Source organism: Carcharodon carcharias, chromosome 12 (assembly GCF_017639515.1).
Source record: "Carcharodon carcharias isolate sCarCar2 chromosome 12, sCarCar2.pri, whole genome shotgun sequence".
Taxonomy (NCBI): Eukaryota; Metazoa; Chordata; class Chondrichthyes; order Lamniformes; family Lamnidae; genus Carcharodon; species Carcharodon carcharias.
In genome coordinates, this window is record NC_054478.1 from 32,793,334 (window position 1) to 32,819,996 (window position 26,663).

The 26,663-nt window shown below is 42.1% G+C and overlaps 1 protein-coding gene across 5 annotated transcripts in view; it reads left to right on the forward strand.

Moving 5' to 3' along the window:
• cacnb4a (calcium channel, voltage-dependent, beta 4a subunit) overlaps positions 1-26,663 on the forward strand; it is a 205,855-nt gene that overhangs the window by 75,975 nt on the left and 103,217 nt on the right. For all 5 annotated transcript variants that reach the window (XM_041201270.1, XM_041201271.1, XM_041201274.1 and 2 more), the window contains 2 exons: positions 24,141-24,260; positions 26,311-26,433. In XM_041201270.1, the coding sequence (XP_041057204.1) occupies positions 24,141-24,260; positions 26,311-26,433 (243 nt within the window). The remainder of the gene's footprint in view (positions 1-24,140; positions 24,261-26,310; positions 26,434-26,663) is intronic.

The window sequence follows — 26,663 nt, forward strand, 5'->3', positions numbered from 1 at the left end:
CTTTTGTTTTAAACACTAGTATTGCATTGCCATTGACAGTGATAAATTAAATTGCACCAATAATAATCTCAGGAGATGATATTATTATAGCTGTAGAACTTGGCCAAAGCTGTGTTGCGTTATCTGTTAAAGCGCTGATACCGCACTGATGCCAGCACAGATAGTTTTACTTTGTTAGTGACATAGATAGTCCCTGAAAAGTTTGGATTTCTGGTATGATTGATTCTGTGAAAAACACACTCCACATGAGGCATTTTTCGAGCTTTCTTTTACTTAATGATATTTCATTCTGAGCAGAAGAAATGAAAAAAAAACAAACAACTTTTTGGAAATCGTAACCATTTTTAAAAAATTGAGAGATGAAAAACAAGCACTGGGCTCCTAGCAGAGTATGTTGCCAGGATTGAAAAGAATGGGAAACAGGATATCGAATGATGACAAGCTTGGGTGTTTAAATTGAAATAGGCAGAGACAGGGAGAGATTAATAGAGAAGAGAAACTCTGAGATCCTGGGGGAAAAAATGTGGCTTAGACTAAGAGACAAAATGTTGAGCGAGAAAAGGATTACTGTGTTGAAAACATTTTTGTATTTTATGCTAGGAATCCATTGTACCGATGCTACACAATGACTGAAAAAGGCAAAATACTGTGAATGTTGGAAACCTGAAGTAAAAATAGAAAATGCTAGACTCAGTCGTTGAGGCAGCATCTGTGAAGAGCAACACGGAGTTACCATTTGAGGCTGATGACCTTTCATCAGAACTCCAAGGAGTTACAGATTTAACAGTTTTTTAGCGAGACTCATAAGTACTCGATGAAGTTATGTTTCCACAGAAATTATTCTGAGCCTTGTAAGAAGGTTGCTTGGAACTTCGGGCTATCTGCTGGGCAGCACTAGGCATGAAGTACAGCCAAACATTGAATTTGACGTGGTCCAAAAGCTGGGCCAAAATTCAGGTTATGTTTTACTTGCATGTTGCACTATGTTGCAACTTATTGCTGGTTTTTGGATGCATCCAAAATGCTTGCAAATTTAAATGTAAATGCTTATTCTAAGAGCCCCCACCCAGCACCCCAATTTTACAGCGCAAACATATGAATCCCTGTAGTAACTAGATGTATTGTCCCTCCCTCCTGTCAATCACTCATCATGTGGTACGATTATGGGGGCTTCAACCAATAAGCTTATTGCGCGGATAATCCTGCGGGAGGGGCTTCTGACGGAGAGATTGCGTCCAGCGTGCAAGCACCTCTACACGTCTCCTGAATAAAGTTTAGCCTTTTCTTCACCAAACCTGCTGCTCCATCAAGTTATTACAATCCCGATGCTGAAGTGAGGAGATTGGAGTGCGGCAAACACAATGCTCTTTGCTTTCTTGCCAAGCTGAAGTACCTGAATTTTTTAGATCGGCCCAGATGAATAATTCATCACAAGCCCCTGGTCCCTATTGAGCCGGGTGCTGGAAGCTTGCCAAAGTGCCGGAAGTGGCACAGCGCCTGAACTCGGAAAGTATTCCTGTTTGCTTCTCTGGGGCACCATCCCACCGGACAGGTGAATAGATCCTGAGGGTGACACACCCCTAAATGCTGCCAAAGCTGGTCTATACTCTGCAGCATTTCTTAGTAGACTTAAGGTCTGCTCCACTAAGTGCAGCGCTCTGACTACCCTGTCATGCAACTATTGTGATTCAGAGGGAGTGGAGATGAAACAGATTTATATACCAATTACCTGTCTGATACATGTGTGGGGAGCTTTTGAGCTGATATGCTGCAAATGATCTTATATCACCTGGAAGTGGGCAGAAACAAAAAAAAACTCAAAAAGGGAGACTTACATTTATATTGCCCCTTTTACAACCTCAGGACATCCCAAAGCACCTTTACAGCCTTGTAAGTACTTTTGAGATGTCATCACTGTTTCAAAGTGGCAGGCGAGTTGGGCACAGCAAGCTCCCAAAACTGCAATGTGGTAATAACAACATAATCTGTTTGTTCTGCAGTGCTGACTGCAGGATCAATATTGGCCAGGAAACCAGCGATAACTCTACTGCCCTTCTTCGAAATAGGATAGAAATGAGATCTTTTCCATCCATCTGAAAGACGAGATGGAGCCTCAGTTTGAAATCTCATCCATAAGACTCTTAATATTGCACTGGAATGCCAGCCCCTGATTTTCATGCTCAGATGGGATTTGAACCCACAACACTTTGACTCAGAGGAAAGAGTGCACAGCCACAGCTGACACAGTTGATAGCTTGGTAGATAGTTGAGGGAGGAAGTGATCTTCATTGCCGCTGGCAGATTCTCTCCACAATACAGGCTGGCTGCAAGTGACATAGATCTGCAACTGGGAGCCCAAAGTTTTCCCTGGTGTCCTGATCTGGAGCCAGCACAGCCACTACTCTAATGCCTTTGTTAGACAAATATGATTAATGGCACAATGGTGCATGTAGGCGGTCTGACTCTGGCAACCCTTTATCTCATCTGGAGCATTGTCTTTTGTCCTTTACCATTTCAACCATGAAAACCTTTATTGGTATCTTAGCTTGACTTGCTGACCACTGACAGAGGTGAGAGTGACTGCCTTTGAAATCAAGGCAGCATTTGACCGAGTGTGGCATCAGAAGCCCTAGCAAAACTGCAGTCAATGGGAATTGGGGGGAAACTTTCTGCTGGTTGGAGTGATACCTAGCACAGAGGAAGATGGTTGTGGTTGTTGGTGGTCAGTCATCTCAGCTCAAGGATATCATTGCAGGAATTCCTCAGGGTAGTGTCCTAGGCCCAACCATCTTCAGCTGCTTCATCAATGACCTTCCTTCCATCCTAAGGTCAGAAGTGGGGATGTTCGCTAATGACTGCACAATGTTCAGCACCATTGGCGACTCCTCAGATACTGAAGCAGTCCATGTAAAAATGCAACAAGTTCTGGACAATATCCAGGCTTGGGCTGACAAGTGGCATGTAGCATTCGTGTCACAAAAGTGCCAGGCAACGATACTTTCCAAAAAGAGAGGATCTAACCATCGCCCCTTGACATTCAATGGCATTACCTGAACCCCCTCTGTCAACTTCCTAGGGGTCACCATTTACCAGAAGCTGAACTGGACTAGCCATATAAATACCGTGGCTACAAGAGCAGGTCTGAGGCTAGGAATCCTGCAGTGGGTAACACACCTCCTGACTCCCCAAAACATGTCCAACATCTATAAAGCACAAGTCAGGAGTGTGATGGAATACACTCTACTTGCCTGGATGAGTGCAGCGCCAACAACAATCATGAAGCTTGACATCATCGAGGGCAAAGCAGCCCGCTTGATGGCACCATTCACTGATGCACAGTAGCAGCAGTATGCACCATCTACAAGCTGCACTGTAGGTCACCACCACCTTCTCAAGTGCAATTAGGAATGGGCAATAAATGCTGGCCTAGTCAGCGATGCCCACATCCCATGAATAAATAAAAGAAAAATTTGTCTTGAAGCTCCCTCAGCTCTCATGAATGCTTGCAATGTAAGCCGTCCCTTCTCTTGTTCCTCTTTTTCTTTCAGCTCCCTGCTGAAGTCTTGCAAATATTTCAATTACAATTGGTTTCTTAGTGAATTAGGAGATAATGAAACTGATTCAGCAATTGAATAGACAGAAAATCAGGGCCCACGATTTCCAGCAAGTGCTGCTTCTCAAACCCATATTCGCTGTTGTGTTTTTCTAATGGTATAAAGTCACCAATCACTATAGGAAATTGGGTAAACTCCTTGTGGGTTCACTTATTGAGACCAGACACATGAGAACAAATATACAAAAGTAGAAGCTTGAAGTTGTCAGCAGCAGAGCTGTGTGTGCTGTGTTCTTCTCACAGGCCAATTTGAAACTGAAACTGGATCATATGACACACTTCCCTTCTAGTGATGGCATGCTACTATCCCTTAAAGGCATATTACAATATTCAACTGTCTTAATTAAATTCCACACAACCAGCAGGTATTATCTGGACAAGAAAAGCAATTTGCTTTTTCAAAGCCTAGAAATATATAGACAAAAACAAGCTAATAAAAATGCCAATGATAATTTTCAACAGGAGCCAGTACCAAAGATCATATGAAACTGGAAAAATTGCGGAAAAAATTTAAAAGGCTTTTGGCCCTTTAGTTAGATGTTATTCTGTTCTCCATGGTGTACCCATACGAATCCCGCCCAAAGCTTTCAGAAAATTAATTTTCATTTAATCTGTTATAATATTTAAATGAAGCTAAAGATGCATTATGCAAAACCACTTTAGGCTGGTCTAAAATAACTTATGGAAAATTCGATAAAAGCAAAATATTGCGGATGCTGGAAATCTGAAACGAAAACAGAAAATGCTGAAGAAGAGTCATAACGACTCAAAATGTTAACTCTGTCTTTCTCTTCACAGATGCTGTTAGGCCTGCTGAGTTTTTCCAGCATTTTCTGTTTTTATTATGGAAAATTAGACTCGGCATCATGTGTTGCAGATCCACGTGTAAGGATCCCAGCCACATAATCACCTAGTATAGTGCTTCACAAACTTTTTCCCGGTGTGACCCCATTTTAATGCCCCAATTTTTCATGATCAAAGGGTGAAAATTTAGGGAGTATGAGAATTGTTAAGTGGGGCGGGGGGGGTGGGGGGGGGGGGCTTCAGCTGCTGGGTGTGGGAGGAGAGTGAGGTTGAATGTGCTGGGAAATGTTTCAATTACAATGTTTTAAAAACGCCCTACTTTCACAGGTTTTTTTTAGCAGCAGGAACCAGGCCTCAAAGATTTGCCCATTAGACCCCACACACCATTAGTAAAAACCTGAGGATTTAAAGGCTGTTTGCAGCTGCTGGCACTCAGCCTGAGCTCCATGGCAGCCATTGCTGCCTCGCAGCTCACGATCCCAAAATCTTGTCTCTATCCCACAGTTTGGGAAGCCCTGGCCTAGTACCTATTCCATACTGCGCCATCACGGTCAGTGACCAGAAAACGCCCCCTTTCCCCAAACGTTTCTCTTTAATTTTCACCAACATTGTTGCGCATCAAATACAATGTCAAAGAATGTTCCATTTAAGTGTTGCTGAAAAAAGAGACTTTTTTGTTGAAGCTTTTTATCGTGCACTCATCAGGACAATTCACAAGAAAATACCAGGACAATATAAATTGTGTCCTGATGAGTGCAAGATGAAAAGTGTCGACAGCAAATATCCCTTCTTTTTTTCAGCGGTACTCAAGTTATGTACCATCAAATGACTAAATATATCATTTAGCATTAGTGCAAAATAAACTTTATTAGGTGTTGAATTAATGGGTAAACATGTTGTATGCAGTACTCAGAATTTAGATATTCATTATTTGTTTAGAATGCTGCTTTGAAAAAAGGGGCGCATGCTTAAAGAATATTTCTTATGGCTGCTGTGTGGTTAATTAGATCATAAACATAACTTGGGTTGTTCCAATATTGTCAATTTCTGGATATGAGGCTGTTTATAATGTCTAACTCATTGGGAGCATTGGAAAGTTTCACTCAGTCAACCGTTGTTTTGTTTTCCATGCATTACTTTCTCAGTGTAACTAATGCAGAATTGAACTTGTGCAGTCTGATGTTGTGATAAGTTCACACATGCGATGTAGCTGGACGGTGACACCGTACATTGCACAGGTCTTGGAAAGGATTTGACAGAATAACCAAATATGGACATGCTGTACAGTGTTGCTCAGTGTATTTTTCTTCCTTGCTGTTCAAAGAAGTCAACTTATCAAGGTTCACTTCACTTAGAATCTTCAGCAAGGTCTAATTCACAGATATGATTCACTCCGAATTGATCTATTTTAAATAGCTGCCTCGGTACTGAGGGGATAACAAAACAAACTGTGGCCATCAGGGCTGTTAGAAAATTTAATGGCCGTGACTGGATAACCTTGAGTAGACGCTTTTCAGCATTGTTCTTCTCACATCTTGTATATTTTAGAATTTAAGAACAAAAGATATAAAAACTTTTTCCTCAGGATGTGGGAAATGAAAATGCTGTCAGGACCAGCATTTGTTCCCCATCCCCAGTTTCCCCACCGTTAGCCATGGGGTTTCTTCTTGAATCGCTGCAGGCTGTAGGAACAACAATAACTTATACAGCACCTTTAACATCACAGGAGCGTTGTAAAACAAAGTAAGACACTGAGCCCCACAAGGAAATATTAGGTCAGATGACCAAAAGATTGGTACAAGGGGTAGGTTTTACGGACCATCTTAAAGGAGGAAAGTGAAGTAGAGAAGCAAGGAGGTGTAGGGAGGGTACTCCTAGCGGCCTAGGCACTGAAGGCACAGCCACTAATGGTGGCATGATTAAAACTGGGGATGCACAAAAGGCCAGAATTAGAGGAGTGCACATAGGCCAAAGGGTTGTGGGTTTGGAGGACATTACAAAGATTGGGGGAGGCCATGGCGGGGTTTGTAAACAAGATTGAGAATTTTATAATCAATATGTGCTTGACCAGGAGCCAATATCGGCCAGTGAGCACAGGGGTGATAGGGGAATGGGACTTGCTGCAAGTTAAGCAGGAGAGTTTTAGATGACTTGAGGTTTACCGTGGGTAGAATGTGGGAGACCAGCCAGGAATGTGTGGGAATAGTCAAGTATCAAAGTGATAAAGGCACGTGTGAGGGTTTCAGCAGCAGATGACCTGAGAAAGGAGCAAAGTCAGATGATATTACAGTCTGAAAACAGGTCATGTGGTGAAGTTGTTTCCCCAGTACTGTAAAGATAGGGTCCACAAGATTTTGACCCAGCAGTGACGAAGGAACGGGAATGTATGCCAAAACTTGTTAGAAGACTAAGGAGTGACAACAATATCTCCTAAATGATAACTTTTAGAGGGAGTGCAAGAGGGGAGAGATCTGGGGAGTGTTTATGCACAAATCTGTGAAGATAGCAGGACAATCCGACAAAGCAGTTAAAGCTTATGGACCCTGAGCTTGATAAGTAGAGGCACAGAGCATGATCATCACAAAGTTATGCTAAGTCTTTATAAGATGCCAGTTCAGCCCCAGCTGGAATATTGTGTCCAATTCTGGGCCTCACCCTTTAGGAAAGATGTGACAGCTTTGAAGAGGATATAGAAGAGATTTACCAGAATTGTTCCCCGAAATGACAGATTACAGTTAGGTGGACAGATTGGAGGAGCTGGAATTGTTTCCTAGAGCAGAGAAGGCAAAGAGGAGATTTGATAGAGGTGTTTAACATCATGAAGAGTTTAGATAGAGTAAATAAAGAGAAACTGTTTCAAATGGATGAAGGGTCAATAATGAGAGGGCACAGATTTGAAGTGATTGACAAAAGAACTGGAGACAGCATGGGGAAAAACTTTATTAGGCAACATTAGGATTTGGAATGCAGGAATGCTTGGCCTGATATGATGATAGATACAGATCCAAGAATAATCTTCAAAAAGGAATTGGATCAGTTCTTGAAAGAAAATAAAATTACAGGAACCTGGGAAAGAGCAGGTGAGTGGGACTGCTCTTAAAAATAGCCAGTGCAGATTCGATGGGCTGAATGGCCTCCTGTGCTTTGCTGTTCTGTGATTCCTAACTGTAATTTTGCCCCCTTCTTACAAGCCAATACAACTTTAATGCAGTGAATATGGCTTTGATTTGAAGCTGGGAATCAGAAGTGAATGGCAAGTGTTTAACCTACTGCAGCCTCAGTTCCCTCAGTAGCTTGAATCTTGATATGATGTTTTTGGGTGGGTATGGTGTGGTGAGGTGGCTGTATTACAAACCAAGTAAGATTAAGCCTGTGAAGTCATGCAGCACGACATTGGATATGTGCTGTCACGTATGGGATGACACAACACATAAGCCAGCAATTAGTGAAGGAGATGAAAGAATCTGAAGGATGATACTGCTGTTGTGCTCTACTTTACACTGAATTCGCCAGCACTCACCATAACAGAGCATTTCTGTAAAAATCACTCTAAATTGATTTACCACGTATTACAAAATATTTGCAGCACAGAAACAGGCCATTTGACCCAAGAGTCCATGTTTATGCTCCATATGACCCTCCTCCCACCATTCTTCATCTAACTCATCAACATATCCTTTTATTTCTTCCTCCTTTGTATGCATACCTAGTTTCTCCTCAAATGCATCTATGCTAGTTGCCTCAACTACTCCATGTGGTAGCAAGCTCTACATTCTAACTACCTTCTGAGTAAACGGCTTCTCCTGAATTCTCTATTCAATTTGTTAGTTTTATCTTTTATTTATGGGCCTAGTTCTGGTCTCACCCACAAGTGCATACACCTTCTCTACACCTACCCTATCAAACCCTTTCATAATCTTAAAGATCTCTGTCAGGGCACTCCTCAGTCCTCTCTTTCCTGGGGGAAAGAGCCCAAGACTGTGTTATTAATTGGGGGATGATTAGGGATTTATTCTTAAAGTATATAAGAACAGGTTTGGGGGAAAAAGGGTTTTGTGCCTGTGCTCTGAGTTTTTGTGAATAAGCCTGTATAAAGGAATAGACGCGCTCCAGAATTCATCCTTTCCTCCACATGTGACTAGTGAATTTAACAGACTGTTCAATCTTCTCTGGCAGATACAATCATTCAGTTCTGGTAGTATTTTAGTAAATAATTTTTGGATCTTCTCCAGCACCTCTAAACCTTTTTTATAATATGGAGGCCGGAACTGTTCACTGTACTTCAAGCATGGCATACTAAGTCTCAATACAAGTTTAACACAATTTCTCTGCTTTTCAGTTTTCTTCCTCTAGAAATTAACCTATTGCTTTGTTCACTTTTGTTAATGGCTTGATTAACTTGTATCAGCATTTTCAGTGATTTGCGTATCTGTACCCTTTGGTCCTCTACTCCATTTCGATGCTCATTTTCCTTGGAGTATGTGTCCTCCTCAGTCTTCCTACCAAAATGTACTACTTCATTGTTATCCATGTTGAAGTTAATTTGCCAATGGCATGTCCGTTCTGCAAGTTTGTGAATGTCTTTCTGTGTCCTGCCTGAGTTCTTCTCCGTATTAACTGCAACCCCCATTTGGTGTCATCTGCAAATTTGGAAATTGTACTTCTGATTCTCAAGAACAAATTGTTTATGTAAATAGTGAACATTTGTGGTCCAAGGACAATCCTAATGGAACATCACTTCCCACCATTTGTGATCTGAGTAACTACCTAACCTCTACTCTCTGGTTTCTGTTTTGTAGCCAGTTTGCTATCAATTCTGTTGCTTGCCCCCTGGCTCTACATGTTGTGACCTTGAGTCTACCATGCAGTATCTTATTGGAAGCTTTTTAGAAATGCAAATATTTTGCATCTACTACGTTACCATTATCAATTGTTTATGTTCTTAGAAGAATTCAGTAAGATTTGTCATGCATGTCTTTCTGTTTTGGGAATCCATGTTGATTACTCCATTATATTTTCAGCTTCTAGATGTTTTTCTATTAAATCATTCAGTAAAGATTCCAATAGCTTTCCTATCATCAACATTGGGAACTTCCATTTGGGAGAAAATCAAGCTATGTTTTATTGGAACAAAATCACCAATTTAAGAAATAGACACAAATTTCTTATTCATGTTTACCTTTGACTTGGGGAGAGTGGTCTAAGGGGTGGAACTTGCTTTGCAACAAATGTGGAAGGTTTCTTTCCTCTGAGCATGCTGTGTGCATGTGTTTGTTGTACAAGTATTTTCTGCAGGAAATATTTATCTTAAAAGTGTCATCTGTGCAGTAATGGTTTATGATATTGCAGACTGTATAGCATTGGCTTTCAAACTGTTGGGACGGTGTTGGTAACAGAACAGTGCCTCTTAAGGAAGTCTTTGTGTCATCAGTAGGTTAACTGTAAGTATTAACAAATAGAACTATTCACACATATACAGTAAAATAGCTTAGGAGCTGTCTCCATTCTTATGTCTTTACCAGTCTCTGCTCAACACTACACTGACCCCTGGATCTGGGTCATGTGCCTTCTTACACCACTGTGTGGGTGGTGCTGTACTTAGTCCCACATTAACCCTGTATGTGCCAGACCCTTATACTATATCTCCTCCTAGGTTTTACCCAATGTGTATGGAGTTACAGTAGTTTACTTAATGTCTTACACTATCAGTCTCATACATTTACACTGTTTTCACAACATTATTCCTATTACTGTATTAACATTATTATAATATTCTCACTATCCGATCTCTACCCTATTCAAGTTCTAGAATTTACAGGTTCAGCCGGTCTGGAGGCCTTATAACCCTTGCATATTTCGTTTGCTGTTCTGTCGGAGCAGTGGTAGCCCCTGTTGTTTCTGGTTCTTCCTGTTGGCTTGGAGGTTGGACTGGCATTTGGGTGTCTTATTAATAGTTCTCCACTGTGCAATGGGAGAGATCGGTCTTGGGATAGGGCGGAGACTCCCTGTTTTGTCCAACTGTGCCCTCTGCTGCGCCAATCTGGTATGACTGGGGTTGCACCTCGTTCCGTCTAATGATCATATCTCCTCTCCAGACCTTGAAACCCTCCTGCAGCAGTGGCAAGTGTCTGGTACGGTGCCTTCTGTTGTAGGCAGAAGCTTGCTTATGTCTGTATGACTGCTCTTTTGTTTGGATGTCCAGCTAATCCTTGGTTACTAACCCTGGCATTAGTTCTTTTTGGCAGGATCGGAGGTTGAGTGCTAAGTTTTCTGCCATCAAGAGCTCAGATGGGTACAGGCCGCATCGTAAGGAGGTGGGCCTGTTTGTGAGTAGTGCGGTGGGAAAGTCCTCATTCTTTTTCAGGAGGGCTTTCACCATGCGGACCCCACATTTTTTTTTAAATCATTCATAGGATGTGGGCTTTTCTGGCTGGGCCAGCATTTATTGCCCATCCCTAGTTGCCCTTGAGAAGATGGCGGTGAGCTGCCTTCTTGAACTGCTGCAGTCCATGTGGTGTTGGTACACGCACAGTGCTGTTAGGGAGTAAGTTCTAGGATTTTGACCCAGCGACAGTGAAGGAATGGCGTTATATTTTCAAGTCAGGATGGTGAGTGGCTTGAAGGGGAACTTCCAGGTGGTGGTGTTCCTATGTATCTGCTGCCCTTGTCCTTCTAGATGGTAATGGTCATGGGTTTGAAAGATGCTATCTAAAGAGCCTTGGTGAGTTTCTGCAGTGCATCTTGTAGATGGTACACACTGCTGCCACTGTGCATCGGTGGTGGAGGGAGTGAACGTTTTTGGATGGGGTGCCAATCAAGCGGGCTGCTTTGTCCTGGATGGTGTCAAGCTTCTTGAGTGTTGTGGGAGCTGCACTCAGCCAGGCAAGTGGAGAGTATTCCATCACACTCCTGACTTGTGCCTTGTAGATGGTGGACAGGCTTTTGGGAGTCAGGAGCTCAGTTACTCACTAAAGTATTGCTAGCCTCTGGCCTGCCTTAGTAGCCTGCTTCTCCATTTGACTGTGGATATATTGGGGAGCTGGTGTGGTGGCAGAAGTCATTGGATCACCAGCCATGGTTCTTTGCCTGACAGGATGGCAGTGCCGGCAGCTGAATCTAATTTAACATTTGTTAGATGGTCATTGGAATGCAGACCTCTTTGTCAGAATGAGAAACCGCAACCCTTGACTTGTGTGGCTTCTGGGTTATCAGCCTCCACCCGGTGGATTACTATTGGACCCTTCTGTGCGTTTCTAGGGTTTCGACTTGTAGTTTGCCATAGGGTCTGATCCTGTTGCAGTGGAAGCATTGGGCTGTACTCACAGGACACTGATCCTTCCTGTGAGGGCGCGTCTCTTCGCTGCGCTGGCAAAGCCGCTCTGCTGGGCGGTTCGGGAATTCCTTTCCCTGACTTGGATTGTCCCTGTGTCTTTGTGACCTGATAAGCTGGATTGAGGACTGGCTTCTGCCCCATGTTGTATTCTGTCTCTAAAAGAGTGTCCTGTGCTGCTAACTATCTGACCACCTGCATTGCCTTGTCCGTGGTTAGATCTTCTTTAACTTGTAGGTCTGCAGACCTTTTGTTTAAGCCTGAAGCAATGCCATATGTCAGGAAGCTTTCGAAACAAATTCCTTGGCCTTGGGTGAGTCCAAATTGAGTTGGAGGTGTTGAATTGTGATCGACATTAAAAATTGTTAAATTGTATATGCAGCTTTCAGAGCTTACAGACTTTCAGGATTGCATTGCCATGGACTCTGAGACAAAGGGATTTCCCGTGCTTGTTGGTTTTGAAGGGCTCCTTGAAATGGCGATGGCGCGCCTCTTGAAGATGTCTCAATGGCTGCCTGGATTAGTTATGTACCGATTTCTTTCATCCCGTGGTTTGTTATGTCGAGTAACGAGGTGTTTGAATTTAAATTTATGCTTGCCATTTTCCATGGTGGACAGCCACGATGTTCTGAGAGCTTTAAATAATTAAGTCCTTTTTAAAAATCTTACGAATTTGTTGGTGTTGGGGCTCCGACTGGGGAATTGGACTTTAGGGACTGACTTTCCTTCATCAGCGCCTGTGACACTGAATTAGGATAAATGTTCTCAGGACTGGATGCAACCTGGATTTTTAAAAGAGTCAGCTCACCTTTGCAAGCTCTGTGGACTCTGCGCTGTGAAGCTGGACTTCCAAGAGAAATCCAGTGGAGTCCTCTGCTGCAGTAAAAATCTCTGCCTTCAGCTTCCAGGCCTTTTCCCTGGAGTGTTTTCTGGCAAATTTTCTCTGCATCTTCAGATTCTGTTGGGAGCTTCTCTCAGGTCAGAATTTTCGTTAAAGTTTTTGCACTCATCCTGCATCTTGGCTTGTTTCCGCATTTTAGTGAGGCTGAGGGTTTTTGATCCCCAGCTGCAAACATGTAGGCTGGGTGCTGGTTACAGAAGAGTGTCACTTAAAGAAGTCTTTGTAGTCTTCAGTAGGTTAACTATAGGTCTTTATGAACAAGTAGAACTGTTTACACATGTACAGTAAAGGGTGCAGACTAGGAGCTATCTCCATACTTAGGGCATTACCAGTCTCTGCTTAACACCACCCTGACCACTGAATCTGGGTTGTGTGCCTTCTTAGACCACTGTGTGGGCGATACTGTACTCAGTTCCACATTAACTCTGTATATTCCAGATGCTTATGCTACACAGAATAGGACCCTGAACCCTAATTCCTCTCAATGTCCGATCTCTCTCTGACTAATCTTACTCTCTTCTTCAGCCTGAGGGGGTGCAACTGTCTGTCGAGTTTGGAGAGATTTTTTATGAAATGAACCTTTAGCCTGTGCTATACATTAATTAAACATGTTTTTGGCTATTGTATATCTTTTTGTAGATTGCACTGTCTGTTGGAAGCTAGGATAGGTGTCTCTTAGAATGTACATTAATACTTATTTTTTAAGTTCATTTATGGGATATGGGTGCATTTATCGCCCTTGAAAAGGTGGCGGTGAACTGCCTTCTTGAACCACTGCAGTCCATGTTTTGAAGCTACACCCACAGTGCTGTTTGGGAAGGAGTTCCAGGATTTTGTTAATTTTCACAGAAATTGGAAACATTTCTCCTGGTTGATCTCTTACCTTGTACCGTCCCTAAACTTGAACCCATCCCAAATACAATTGTTCATACTCTAATTCAGACCATTCACTCATCACCCTGTGTTACCTAATCTGACCTGACCTACAATGGCTCCCAGTCAAGCAGCGCCTCTATTTTAAAATTCTCATCCTTATTTTCAAACCTCCCCCTCATGGCCTCACCCATCCCTATCTCCGTAGCTTACTCTAGCCCTACAACCCTCTGCGATCTCTGTGTTTCTTCAAGTCTGGTCTCTTGTGCATTACCAATTTTGACTGCCCAATAATTGGCCATGGCTTCATTGCCTTGCCTCCCCAATTCCTTCCCACCACCTTGCTGCCCCTTGACCTCACTTTTCTCTTTAAGATGCTTCTTAAAGTTTACCTCTTTGACCAGGGTGTTGGGGCATTGGTCCTAATATCTCTTTATGTGGCTCGGTGTCAAATTTTGTTTGACAACGCTGCTTTGAAGTGCCTTGAGATGTTTAACCATTGTTACAGGCACTGTATTGCTTTTGTTGTCCTATGCTGTTGGCCGTGACCAACTGTGGGAAGTGGTCTCGCATCGATGGTACCTTACATCACAGTTAGTGCAAACCTGACTTTTAAAATTGAAGATCTCCTTTGGTGACCCATTGCACAGCACTTAAGCTTCTAAGAATAGGAAAGAGCTTTGTGTCCTGTCAGTTTTCTTCTATTTTTAGGAATTTCTGGGACTGTCAAGGGGGTGGTGATCAGACTTCATTGCGTATTTAAATGCCTGAGTGTGGAGTTCTGTTTTTCCTCAGTCAAGGACACAACAGAGATGGACAGTATTGCTACAACTGTTTATTCATGCTACAATCACAAATGCTCCAAATATTTCACTATATAGTCACTGCATTGTGTTCAAATCTTAACCAAGTCAACAGCACTTAATAAAACTTGGACAAGGGTTTCCCTTTTTTTGACAAACCTGAGATTTTATTGTATTCAACCTCGGTGTTAAGCAGGAATGAAGGAAAAAATCTTATACTTACGCAGCATCTTTTTGGGCTCATAGGACATCTCAAAATTCCTTACGGCCAAAGAAGTGCATCTGAAGTGTAGTCACTGTCGCAATGTGGGACGATTGCAATGCAATTAAGCAGAAGCTTAGAAAAGAAAAGGAAGAATATTCAGCTCTGTGATGCCTATTTTTTGTGGCCGTTCTGTATCCAAAATGGTGTCCGCGCTCTGAGTACACAATTCTGCTCTGTGCCATGCTAGATCCTATTTTGGTAAGGGACAACCAAGAGGCATCCTTTACCCTTTATCCATCAGAAGCAGACATCAATCGATTAGCATTTACAAATAAGGGGCCTAACTCTGGCTCATGCAACCTCGACTTGCACCTGAGGTAGTCAGCACCAGTGCTGATTGCCTCCTGGAAAGCCAATGACATGGCACAAAATGAAAAGAAGGTTCGTACTCACCTTAATCACTGCTGCTGCCAATCCAACGATCTCTGACCCCCAATCCACCCCTTGCACCAGTCCCGATTTCCTAGTTCCCCCAACTCCTGATTGCACCTTGAGACCCCATCCCCAACAATACTACAGATTGTTGCGATGTTCTTTCCCAACCGCCTTGCACTCCCCTTGCCACTCAGTCATATTCAGAGGGCCAGCTGCTCGTCCTCCAGACCCTTGCGATCTTACCTAATCACTGACCTGGACATTGGCACATGAACCTGCAGGCTTCTACCACTGTGCCTTCTATATGACATTGAGGTCTGAGGCCCAAATTTTTTGCTCCTTTTTTAGTATTCTGCAAGTGAGGAGCCCAAAAATATTTGCTGCTAAAATTCTAGGCTGCAATGTTTTGTGTTGCACCCTCAACATTCAAGTTGCCACTTGCAACAGAAAGATGTTTTACATTAAAAGGGGGGTTGCCCCTGTTTAAAATATATTTCTGCCAATTGACTTCTATTGTGATATTTAGTGAGCAATTAGTAAAATAAACCCTGATATTCTTGTTTGTCAAATCAAGGGGCAATATCGTCTCTGGTTAAATTATATGGTTCAGTGAAGTCTTCTTGCCTTTGTTCCCTGTTGTCATGACAACACTGTTGGTAAGAAAACAGAGGTTGGTGGAAAATGATTACAAATCACAAGGTGTCCATACGTTTCTACAGAATAGCACGCTCCACAAGGAACATGTTCAAGGGCAGTCAGAGGCACTGACAGAGGGTTTGTTCTTGCAGCTTAGCACATGTGATCTGCTGTTCAAGATGGTTTCAACCCGGAGCACATTGCAGACAGCATATGATCTTATGGAAATCTTAAACCAATGGGTAATCCTAACTTGAGAAACCGCCATTACTTAGGTCATAACTGTTCATCAACCAATTCAAATATGTTCATGTATCACTTCTATGCAGCACCTTGACTCCCATGTCTACCCTAACAATACATAATGGAGTAAAATTATCCCTCAAACTCTGAAGTTTATGCTACAGGCTATAATAGAGTTAGAAAGGTGATTACAAGGCAGTCTCAGGGCGCAAGTGTATGAACAAATTTTGGTTCACTGTCAACTTTAAGACTCCTGCCTTGCAGACACTTTCAAGTTATTAAGGTGCTTTGTGATTTAACTGAAAGTAATTTTTCACTGGCGTTTGCATTGTTTATTGAATTAAATAATGCTGTTCTAGTAAACCCCAATTAATGACAAATGAATGTATTATTAAGAAGGCTCACAAATATGAATCTATATTTAATAACGCTCCCAACTGTAAGTAAAGGTGACAACTTCTCATATGAAAACATTGGCCTGAATTTTTGCAAAGATGGAGAAGGTCTCCGGCTTATCCAAAATGATGCCGGAGGCCTGATTCCAAAATTCCTGCCCATGAACCCGGCACTCGCCATTTTTGCGGGGGTGGGGGTACTGAGCAGGCTGTAGTTTGCACAGCTGTGGTTCAAGGAGGCAGCTACACATGTTGAAGTCGGATTCGGTCAGATCCAACTCTCGCTAGTAGGATGTCCAAAACATGACTTATCAGGAGAAAATCTAAAGTTAACGGAGCTCTTTGGAGAGGTTGGGTACCCCTTTGAAGAGGTAGGGTGCCCTTTTGGCTAGATCCAGGGACACCTTTTGGCGAGGTTAGGTGCCTTTGGGAGAGGTATTGTGCTCTTTGGGAGAGGTCAAGTGCCCTTTGAGATTGTTAAAAGTAGAATGTGCTTAAAAAGTGGATAAACTCATTGGAATGGTCAAGCTGTCAAGGGAACTGTCACTGGGAGCTGAAAAGCTGTCAAGAGAACAGCTTATTAAAACTGTCAAGTTGTGAAGGGATTTAAATCTCATGGCCTTTTAATTTTAATTTAAAAAAATCATTCTGCAGCTTAAAAAAATCAGTGCTTGCTATTTCACTCCTTAAGCCTGAGGGCAATTATTATAGGATTTGTGCTGCATGATTGATTTCACAAACTGTCATTATTACAGCGTGGTGCCTATCAGTTCAAAGTTTGATTGATAGCTCAAAGTGGTTATTAAGTCTTTGATGAAGGGCTCTGAAGACAATTGCTTGTTGTTGAAGGAATCTAAATGCAGTGAATGGATTTTTAAAAAGTCAAAGTGTTGTTTTCAAATAGTGAATTCATCAGTAGACACTTAGAACCTTATTTTATTTCCTCTCAGCATGGGCCCTGAGGTCTGTCCATGGTGTATACTGGGTGAGTTGGCATAGAGGCTGTAAGGGCAATGGGTGGTGGGTGGGGCATGGGTTAGCATGAGTTTGCACCAAGTTGGCATAGGGGCTATTAAGGGCCATGGGGGTGGCTGAAGGGACATAAGTTCACATGGAGGGAATGAAGGGCCATGGGTGGATGGGGAGTGAGGAGGTGAGGCTCAAGGGTTTTTTTTTGTTTTCTGCAGCTGGGCCGAGATCACCCAGGCTGACCTTTCACCCAGCCCGCTTCCACATTCGACAGACCCTATACTGCCTCTGATCTGCTTCCGAGGGTGGCAGACTCCAACTAACCCCAACTACTCCAGAACAAAAATCCCGCTTTGCAGTGCACTTTCTCCTGATTTAGGTTTGCGGAGTTGGGAATTTTCCCGACATTGTGATTCCCTACCCAGGGTCAAAAATTCAGGCCATTGTTTCTTTTCTACATGATAACATACACATTCAACCATTAGAGTTCTCCAGGTGCTAAAGCTAGGGGTAGCTTGACCTGCTCTGCATTGAGTGTGTTAGCAGTGTTTGAGAGAAGTGTTTTCTTTCAGTATTTCAAAATATATCTGACATCATCTGGGAAAAAACGCTGTTCCTAAGCGAGTCAATAATCGAGTGTGGAGAATTCATTGACCATGCTGATTCAGTATTCTGCAGCCTCAAACAGGTAGCCAAGTACCCAGTTATGTTATTAATGATTCATACTAAGTGGCTTTTTTGCAGAAGTGTTGACTCCCTGAATGCAATGTCCAATGAGCAGCAGCAATGCCAGACAAGCTAGAGAGAGAAAAACAGAGAAATCGTCTCCTCTCTAACACTGAATTCAGTGTTCAGCAAGCTCCCATTGATCCTTTATCAAGACCTCAGTAGCTATCTAAAAACTTTACAATTTCTCCATAAAATGTCAGATTTCACTGCCAGATTTCACAAAAGACATTGACAGCCCTGTTCTTCATTACCTTGCTTGTGTGGTTACACTGGAAGGGAGGCAGTTGTATTCCTGAAGTTCTGTGCAAAGTTTGCCTTGTGTAATGATTTGACAGGAGCTTAATCTACCTTTTTCCCTTCACTAACTAGAATGGCCTGAGAGAAAATAAAGAGAAACTAAATTGTCCAATTCTGGGTAGCTTTGTACAACAGGCATACTCTTTATTAGCAACCAATTTGGGGCTGCCCAAAGTTATTTCATTGAGGTGGTTTACAAAGCAGGAAGAGAAGATTTTCACCTTTGTGTTCTGAGCTGGTCCCAGAGCTGAAATGGTTATGTTTTAATTCGCTACATCATCCAGTTCCCAATTCACTGACCTCCCGAGCTTCTAAAGGTTATACTTCCTTCAGATGGAGTGTGGTAGCAAGCAAAGTGTCTCCTATTACATAACAACTTGAATAATTTCAACCAGAGCTTTTGCAATACAAACAGAAAATGCTTGAAATACTTCGCAGGTCAGGTAGCATCTATGGAGAGAGAGACAGATCGATCACCTTTCACCAGAATGTTTCTAGAATTGTCTTACCATTACCTCACTTTTCACCTTGCGATTCCCTTTGCCATTTAATCCCCTTCCCTCCAATCTATCAAAGACCTTTTCCCCTTTGTTCTTTCCCTGCTCCCTTCTCCCTGCACTTGTTTAAAATCTGTTCATTTCTTGCATCTTCTAGTCCTGATGAAAGATAATCAATCTAAATGTTAGCTGTTTCTCTCTCTATAAATGCTGCCTAACCTGCTAAGTATTTCCAAGATTTTCTGTGTTTTTTTGTTTATATCAAACCATAAGGATGTGCTGTCCCTGGAGAGGGTCCAGAGGAGGTTCACGAGAACGATCCCAGGAATGAAAGGCTTAACATATGAGGAACGTTTGAGGACTCTGAGTCTATACTCGATGGAGTTTAGCAGGATGAGGGGGGATCTGATTGAAACTTACAGAATACTGAAAGGCCTGGATAGAGTGGACGTGGGGAAGATGTTTCCATTAGTAGGAGAGACTAGGACTCGAAGGCACAGCCTCAGAGTAAAGGGAAGACCTTTTAGAACAGAGGTGAGGAGAAACGTCTTTAGCCAGAGAGTGGTGAATCAATGGAATTCATTGCCACCGAAAGCTGTGGAGGCCAGGTCATTGAGTGTATTTAAGACCGAGATAGATAGGTTCTTGATTGGTAAAGGGATCAAAGGTTACGGGGAGAAGGCGGGAAATGGGGTTGAGAAACTTATCAGCCATGATTGAATGGCAGAGCAGACTTGATGGGCCAACTGGCCTAATTTCTGCTCCTATGTCTTTTGTCTTATGGTCTTATGGTCATGGTATTTTGCTTTTATATGAGTGAGCATTTGTAATAATTAAAGTTAATCCAGTTGTTTTATGGGCAGAGTGTTTGACCATGTTGTTTTGACTGAAGATTAGATTGCTATGCAGTTTCATTACGTACGATTTAAGAGCAGGAGTGGGTCACTCAGCCCCTTGAGCTTGCTCCGCCCTTCAATAAGATCATGGCTGATCTGATTTTTAATCTCCCTCCACATTCCCACTAACCCCAATAACCATTCATCCCCTTGTTTATCAAGAATCTATCTCCCTCTGCCTTAAAAATATTCAAAGACTCTTTTTCCACCACCTTTTGAGGAAGAGAGCTCCAAAGACTTACAACCCTTTAATAGAAAAAAATTCTCCTCATCTCTGTCCTAAATAGACGACGCCTTATTTTTAAACAGTGGCCCCTAGTATTATTTTCTCCCACAAGAGAGAACATCATTCCCACATCGACCCGGTCAAGACCCTTCAGGATCTTATATATTTCAGCCAGTCGCCTCTTACTCTTCTAAATTCCAGAGGATACATGTCTAGCCTGTCCAACCTTCCCTCATAAGACAACCCGCCCAACCCAGGCATTAGTTTAGGAAACCTTCTTTGAACTGCTTCCAACACATTTACATCCTTCCCTACATAAAGAGACTAATACGGTACACAGTACTCTGATGTGGTCTCATCAATGCCCTGTGTAACTAAAGCATAACTTGCTACTTTTGTATTGGATTCCTCTTGCAATAAATTATAACATCCTATTAGCTTTCCTAATTACTTGCTGTACCTGCATACTAACTTTTCATGATTCATGCAGTAGGACATCCAGATCCCTCTGCATCTCAGAGCTCTGCAATCTCTCATCATTTAGATAATACGATTCTTGTTTATTTTTCCTGTCAAGATGGACAATTTCTTACTTTCCCACCTTATATTTCATTTGCCATGTCTTTGCCCATTCACATAACCTATCTACATCCCTTTGTAGCCTCCCTGTTTCCTCTTTACATCTTACTATCCTACCTATCTTTGCGTCAGCAGCAAATTTAGCAACCATACCTTTGCTCCCTTCAACCAAGTCATTTATGTAAACTGTAAAAAGTTGAGGCCCCAGCACTGATTCCTGTGGCAGACTACTCATTACATCTTGCTAAACAGAAAAAGACCCATTTATGCCTACCTTCTGCTTCCTGTTAGCTAGTTAGTCTTCTATCCATGCCAACATGTTACCCGCTACACCAAATGTTTTTAATTTTTGCAATAACCTTTGATGTGGCACCTTATCAAATGCCTTCTAGAAATCTAAATACAGTACATCCACTGGTTCCCCTTTATTCACAGTATAAGTTACTTCTTCAAAGAACTCCAATAAATTGGTGAAACATGATTTCCAATTCACAAAACCACGTTGACTCTGCCTGATTGCCTTGAATTTTTCCAAGTGTTCTGCTATAACATCTTTAATAATAGCTTCTAACATTTTCCCTATGACAGATGTTAAGCTAACCAGCCTGTAGTTTCCTGCTTTCTGTCTCCCTCCCTATTGAATAAAGGAATTACATTTGCTATTTTCTAATCTTATGGAGCCTTTCCCAAATTTTGGGAATTTTGGAAAATTAAAACTATCTCACTCACCACTTCTTTTAGGACCCTAGGATGGAGTCTCTCAGGAACCGAGGACTTGTCAGCCCACAGCTCCAACAATTTTCTTAGTACCACTTCCCCGGTAATTGAAATTTTCCTGACTTCCTCCCTCCCTTCCATCTCTTGATTTACAGCTATTTCTGGGATGTTACTTGTATCCTTTTTAGTGAAGACCGATGCAAATTACCGGATCCGTTCATCTGCCATCTCCTTATTTTCTATTATTAATTCCCCAGACTCACTTTCTATAGGACCAACACTCACTTTGTTAACTCTTCCTTTTAAAATATCCATAGAAGCTCTTACTATCAGTCTTTATAGCTTTCTCTTTTCTTTTAAAGCTTTCCAGCTTTCTTTCGTACTCTAATTCATCAATCTTTTGGTCATTCTTTGCTATTTTTTATATTCTGTCCAATCTTCTGACCTGCCACCCATATTGGTGCAATTATATGCTTTTTTTAAAAGTTGAATGCTATCTTTAATTTTTTTTAATTAAGCATGGATGGTGGATCCTTCCCTTGGAATTTTTCTTTCTCATTGGAATATATGTGTTCCCCTTAAATATCCACCATTGCATCTCTATATTGACCTATCCCTTAACCTAATTTGCCAGTTCACTTTAGCTGGCTGTGCTTTCATGCCCTCATAAATGCCCTTATTTAAGTTTAAAATACTAGTCTTGGATCCAATCTGCTCTCCCTCAAACTGAATGTAAAATTCAATCAATTTACTTTATTGTGCAAGATGTGATGGATTTGCTTTTCTCCCTAGTTTGCTGCGCCAAATTGAGTGACTTATTGATATCAGTGAGTGTATTCATTCTAGAAAGTTTCACCTATATTTACCAGTTAATGCTGCATGTAACATTCAGATCACGAATGCATCATCTAAATTGTTTAAAAAAAACTTCAAAAAATAACAAAACACAGGGAGCACAATTGCAAATAGACCATGATTTCCCATTTTTTACCCTTTTACAGTTTGAATTAAGTAATCCAAAACTTCCCTATTCTTGAAAATGAAAAAGAATGTACTTTTCGAAGAAACCCTCACCGTGCTTTTGTTAGCTCAAGACCTGACTGGTGTCAGCCATGGCTCAGTTGAAGTGAGTGCTGCACTGTTGGAGATGCTGTCTTTTGGATGAGATATTGTCTGATGGCTCCATCTGCCCTCAAAGGTGGATGTAAAAGATGCCATGACAGTAATTTGAAGAAGAGCAGGTGAATTATCCCTGGTGTCCTGGCCACAAACATCACGAAAAATGATTTACCTGCTTACTATCAAATAGCTGCTTGTGGGAGCTTGCTGTGCAGAATTTAGTTGCTGTGTATCCTACATTATAACAGCGACTGCACTTCATATGTATACCTTTGGCTGTTAGGTGCTTTGGGATGTCATGTAGTCATGAAGGGTGCCATATAAATGCAACTCCACTATTCCAAAGCTTTCTTGGCCAGCCTCCCTCCTTCCACCCCATAACTTGAAATCCCAATAACTTGACCTCATCAAAACTCTGGCTGCCTGCATTCTAATTTGCAACATATCCTGTTCACATGTCACTCTTGTGCTCACTGAACTACATTGGCAATTTTCATCCTTGCGTTCAAATTGCTCCAAGACCTCACCTCTCCCTACCTCTCTAACATCCTTCAGCTCCACGGCACTCCAGATTCTCTGCATGCCTCCAATTCTGGCCTCTGAAACACCTTTAATTTCCTTCACCCCACCATTAGCGTTCATGCCTTGAGCTGCCCAGATCGTAAATGCTGGAATTCCCTCTTTAATCTATTATATTCCTGGACTCATACGAGTACAGAATATTTACAGAGTCTGCTGATGTAGGGAAAATGCAACTTTACTGGAACATCTCTTACTGTGTCTACATCATACCACAAGGTTCCACGAGAAAGAGTAATATCCTATGACATTGCATCATTTCCTGGGATGATGTATACTGCCTCATGAGCATGTTACACTGTTAGAATTAATCCCTTATACTACATAAGCCTCTGCGCATCTCCACATCAAACTTTTTCCTTTTAAGACATACCTTAAAACATTCCTCCTTGACCAAGCTTTTGGTCATCTTCCCTAATATCTGCTTTTGTGTCTCGATATCTTGGTCAAAGTTTCTTTGATAACATGCCTGCGAAGGGATGTTTAACTACTTTAAAGGTGCTATATTGCTGTAACTTACTATCAACTGCAGCATCCTTTTACACAACCTCAATTTAAGTACCTTCTACCCCAAGTAACTGTATAATCATCAGTTATACTCCTAAAGCTGTACTATTTTCATGGAAAAATAAGCTTTTTTTTTGTTTGGAAGGGCAATAATCATTGTTTTAGTCGTGATGGCGTAACTAGAACATAGGCACCAGATAAAGGATTTTGATCTGATTAACATCATCAGGTATTTTTAACATAAGAACATGTTTGATAAACTCTTTCTCAAGAACTTGCGCACTTTAACAGGAATACAGGGTATATAAATTTGTTGCAGACTGGTGTATTTTTGAAATGCATTCTCCTGACTCTGATGACAATCTCAATTGATAAATAGATAATAGCCTCGTTCACCCTGGGATTCAACTGCAGAATCTATTTGGGAAATGAGAAGATTAGGGCTTTAACTTAATGATCTCATATAATAATCTACCACCTTTTCAGTATCGCTGATTCATCAACCTTCTCCCTTCAGCTTATTCTTGCCTCTATCCTGTTGGGATCTCAAGCACCTAAAAGAGTGGAATGTTCTCACTTTCAATGTTCCTTTAAAACTTTGGGTGCACACTGTAGCCATCTTTGTCTTTAAAAATGCCCAATTTAACTCATGCAACTACAACATAAACTCAGGTTTTCTTGCCAAAAAATGACAAACTTCTTAAAAAAAAATCATGCTACATAATCACTTTCCTTGTAAAGCGCTTGAGTTCTCATTTGACTTTTGGTCCTCTGATTTTTATTGCAGGGTTCAGCAGATTCCTACACTAGCAGGCCATCTGATTCTGATGTTTCCCTGGAGGAGGATCGTGATGGGGTTCGTCGTGAATCAGAGCAGCAGGCAGCAGTACAACTTGAAAGAGCCAAAGTAAGGGGATACTGATTCTGAGAAGAAAAGGGCCCAGTATGATTTTGTCACAAATAATTCCGTTATGTGTTATCCTCAAACATGGTAACTAGAACCTTTAAAGATAACAGAAATATGAGTACACCTAGAAGGTCAACATTTTAAAAACGGATATTCAATGGTTTTTGTGCTTCTTGGTAGCTAAGTAGATAAATACAACTTCTGGACTATCACTTAGTTTCTGGGTATAGGATGTATTAATCATTATAAAACTGGACCAGTGGTGAAGCATTATGAACATAAAAATATACAGAATTGTCGGGTGGGAAATGGCCAACTTGTCCATTAAGCCTTCTTGACACCATGATGGCCAGACCTCCTTGACCTTCTTCTTACCCTCCCTCATGGCGGTGAGGGAAGCTGCGAGTGAGGTGGGGAGAGGGGGGCGGGGGTCTTGTTGGAGAGGCCGGGGGGAGAATGCACCCGCAGGGGGCCAGATGTTGGCGGCGATCGGTGGAGGGGGGTCGGGGGGGAGTGTTGCATGATGTGGGGAAAGGGATCCTTAGGGGAGGCGCTAGTGCAGTGACAATTTCACTGGACTTGAAATCCAGGGGCCCAGAATAATGCTTTGAGGACCCAGGTTTGAATCCCATCATAGCAGATGGTGGGGTTTGAATTCAATAAAAAAAAAATCTGGAATTAAATGCCTAATGAAACAATTGCTGATTGTCATAAAAACCCATTTGGTTTTTTTGCCCTTTAAGGAAGGAAAACTGCCTTCCTTACCTTGTCTGGCCTACATGTGACTGCAGTTGTCTCTGAAATGGCCTAGCAAGCCACCAAAACTGCTAAAAAGTCTATAAGGGATGAAACCGGGCAGACCACCCAACATCGGCGTGGGCACTGGAAATGACAACAGTGAACTCAGCCCTGTCGACCCTTCAAAGACCTCCTTATTAACATCTGGGCCAAAATTGGGAGAGCTATCTCGCAGACTAGTCAAGCAACAACCTGACAAGGTGAGAGGTCCAAGGCACCGCCATCACCATCCCTGGATATGCCCTGTCCCACCAGCAGGGCAGTGCCAGCAGAGGTGGCGGCACAGTGGTATACAGTCGGGAGGGAGCTGCCCTAGGAGTCCTCAACATCGACTCCAGACTCCATAAAGTCTCTGGCATCAGGTCAAACATGGGCAAGAAAATTTCCTGCAGATTACCACGTACCATCATAAGTAGAGACCTGCCCGTGAGTCCCCTAAAAGTGATGTGGTGCTGCTTGCAAAGCCTGGCGCTGATGACCACAAGTGCTGCCCAAAGCAAGATAGGCAAAGAAGCCTCAAAGTTCCAAGTAAAGTGCAGCTCACCAGGTGCACATCACTTATGTTCAATTGTGAAACACGTCGGCGACCTGGATGATCCAGCATGGGGGGGTGGTGATTCCAGCAAACTGGGCTTATAATGATATGCAGGTGTATCACAATGAAGCTCCCGACATGTGGGAGGCAGGAAACTCGGCCCGTCATTGACAGGCAGAGTGAATGATTGCAAACTGCTTTCATGACACCATGAAATCGATTTTTGGCTTTCAAGCCATTGTTGTCTGCCCATATCCTCCATGATGCCCAATGCCAGCAGACTTGGAAAATTCCATCCTAAATATTCCAGTTTATTTAACACATGGAATTCAGGAGGTTTCTGTGTGAATTGCCTTGCTGCACCAGAAATTTTCCTATATCGCGATCTCGCCGTGAGACTACCATTGAAGCAGAGTATTTACATGATAGATACCTACAAAAAAAACCAGAAAAACTTAAGGCCTGGCCATTCCAGTGATCTTTAACAGTGTGATGTGTAAACCTCTGCTAAATGGTCACTCTGGCACTGAAGATGAACTTTTACAAATGTGGAGTCACATTCCTTCTGATTTGAATAATCATTGGAGATGTTAAAAACTGAACAAGAATTAAATACACTGACACTAAACATTTATCAGGTATAAAATCAAAACCAGTTTAAACTCACCCTAAATGTAAATGTACCCTAACGTTGGCTCGATGTGTTTTATTTTTCAGACCAAACCGGTTGCATTTGCTGTAAGAACAAATGTCACTTATTGTGGAGCTCTGGATGAAGATGTACCAGTCCCAGGAACTGCCATCTCTTTTGATGCCAAAGACTTTCTACATATTAAAGAAGTAAGTCAATGAGCTTCACTAATGTAAAGGGGAAGGATTTATAAACTTTCGCACTTGTTTGAAGAGGGGAAAGGCTGGCAGCTGGGGAACACACCCTAACTTGGAGTGGGCTTTGTCATGGCTTTTTAACTCATCCACAGCATTAGCATCCTGCTTCTGGGTTTCCCAGCTAATCAGAGAATGTGGGCGCGATAACAACAGTTGACTGATCCTTCTTTAAAGGGACCCCG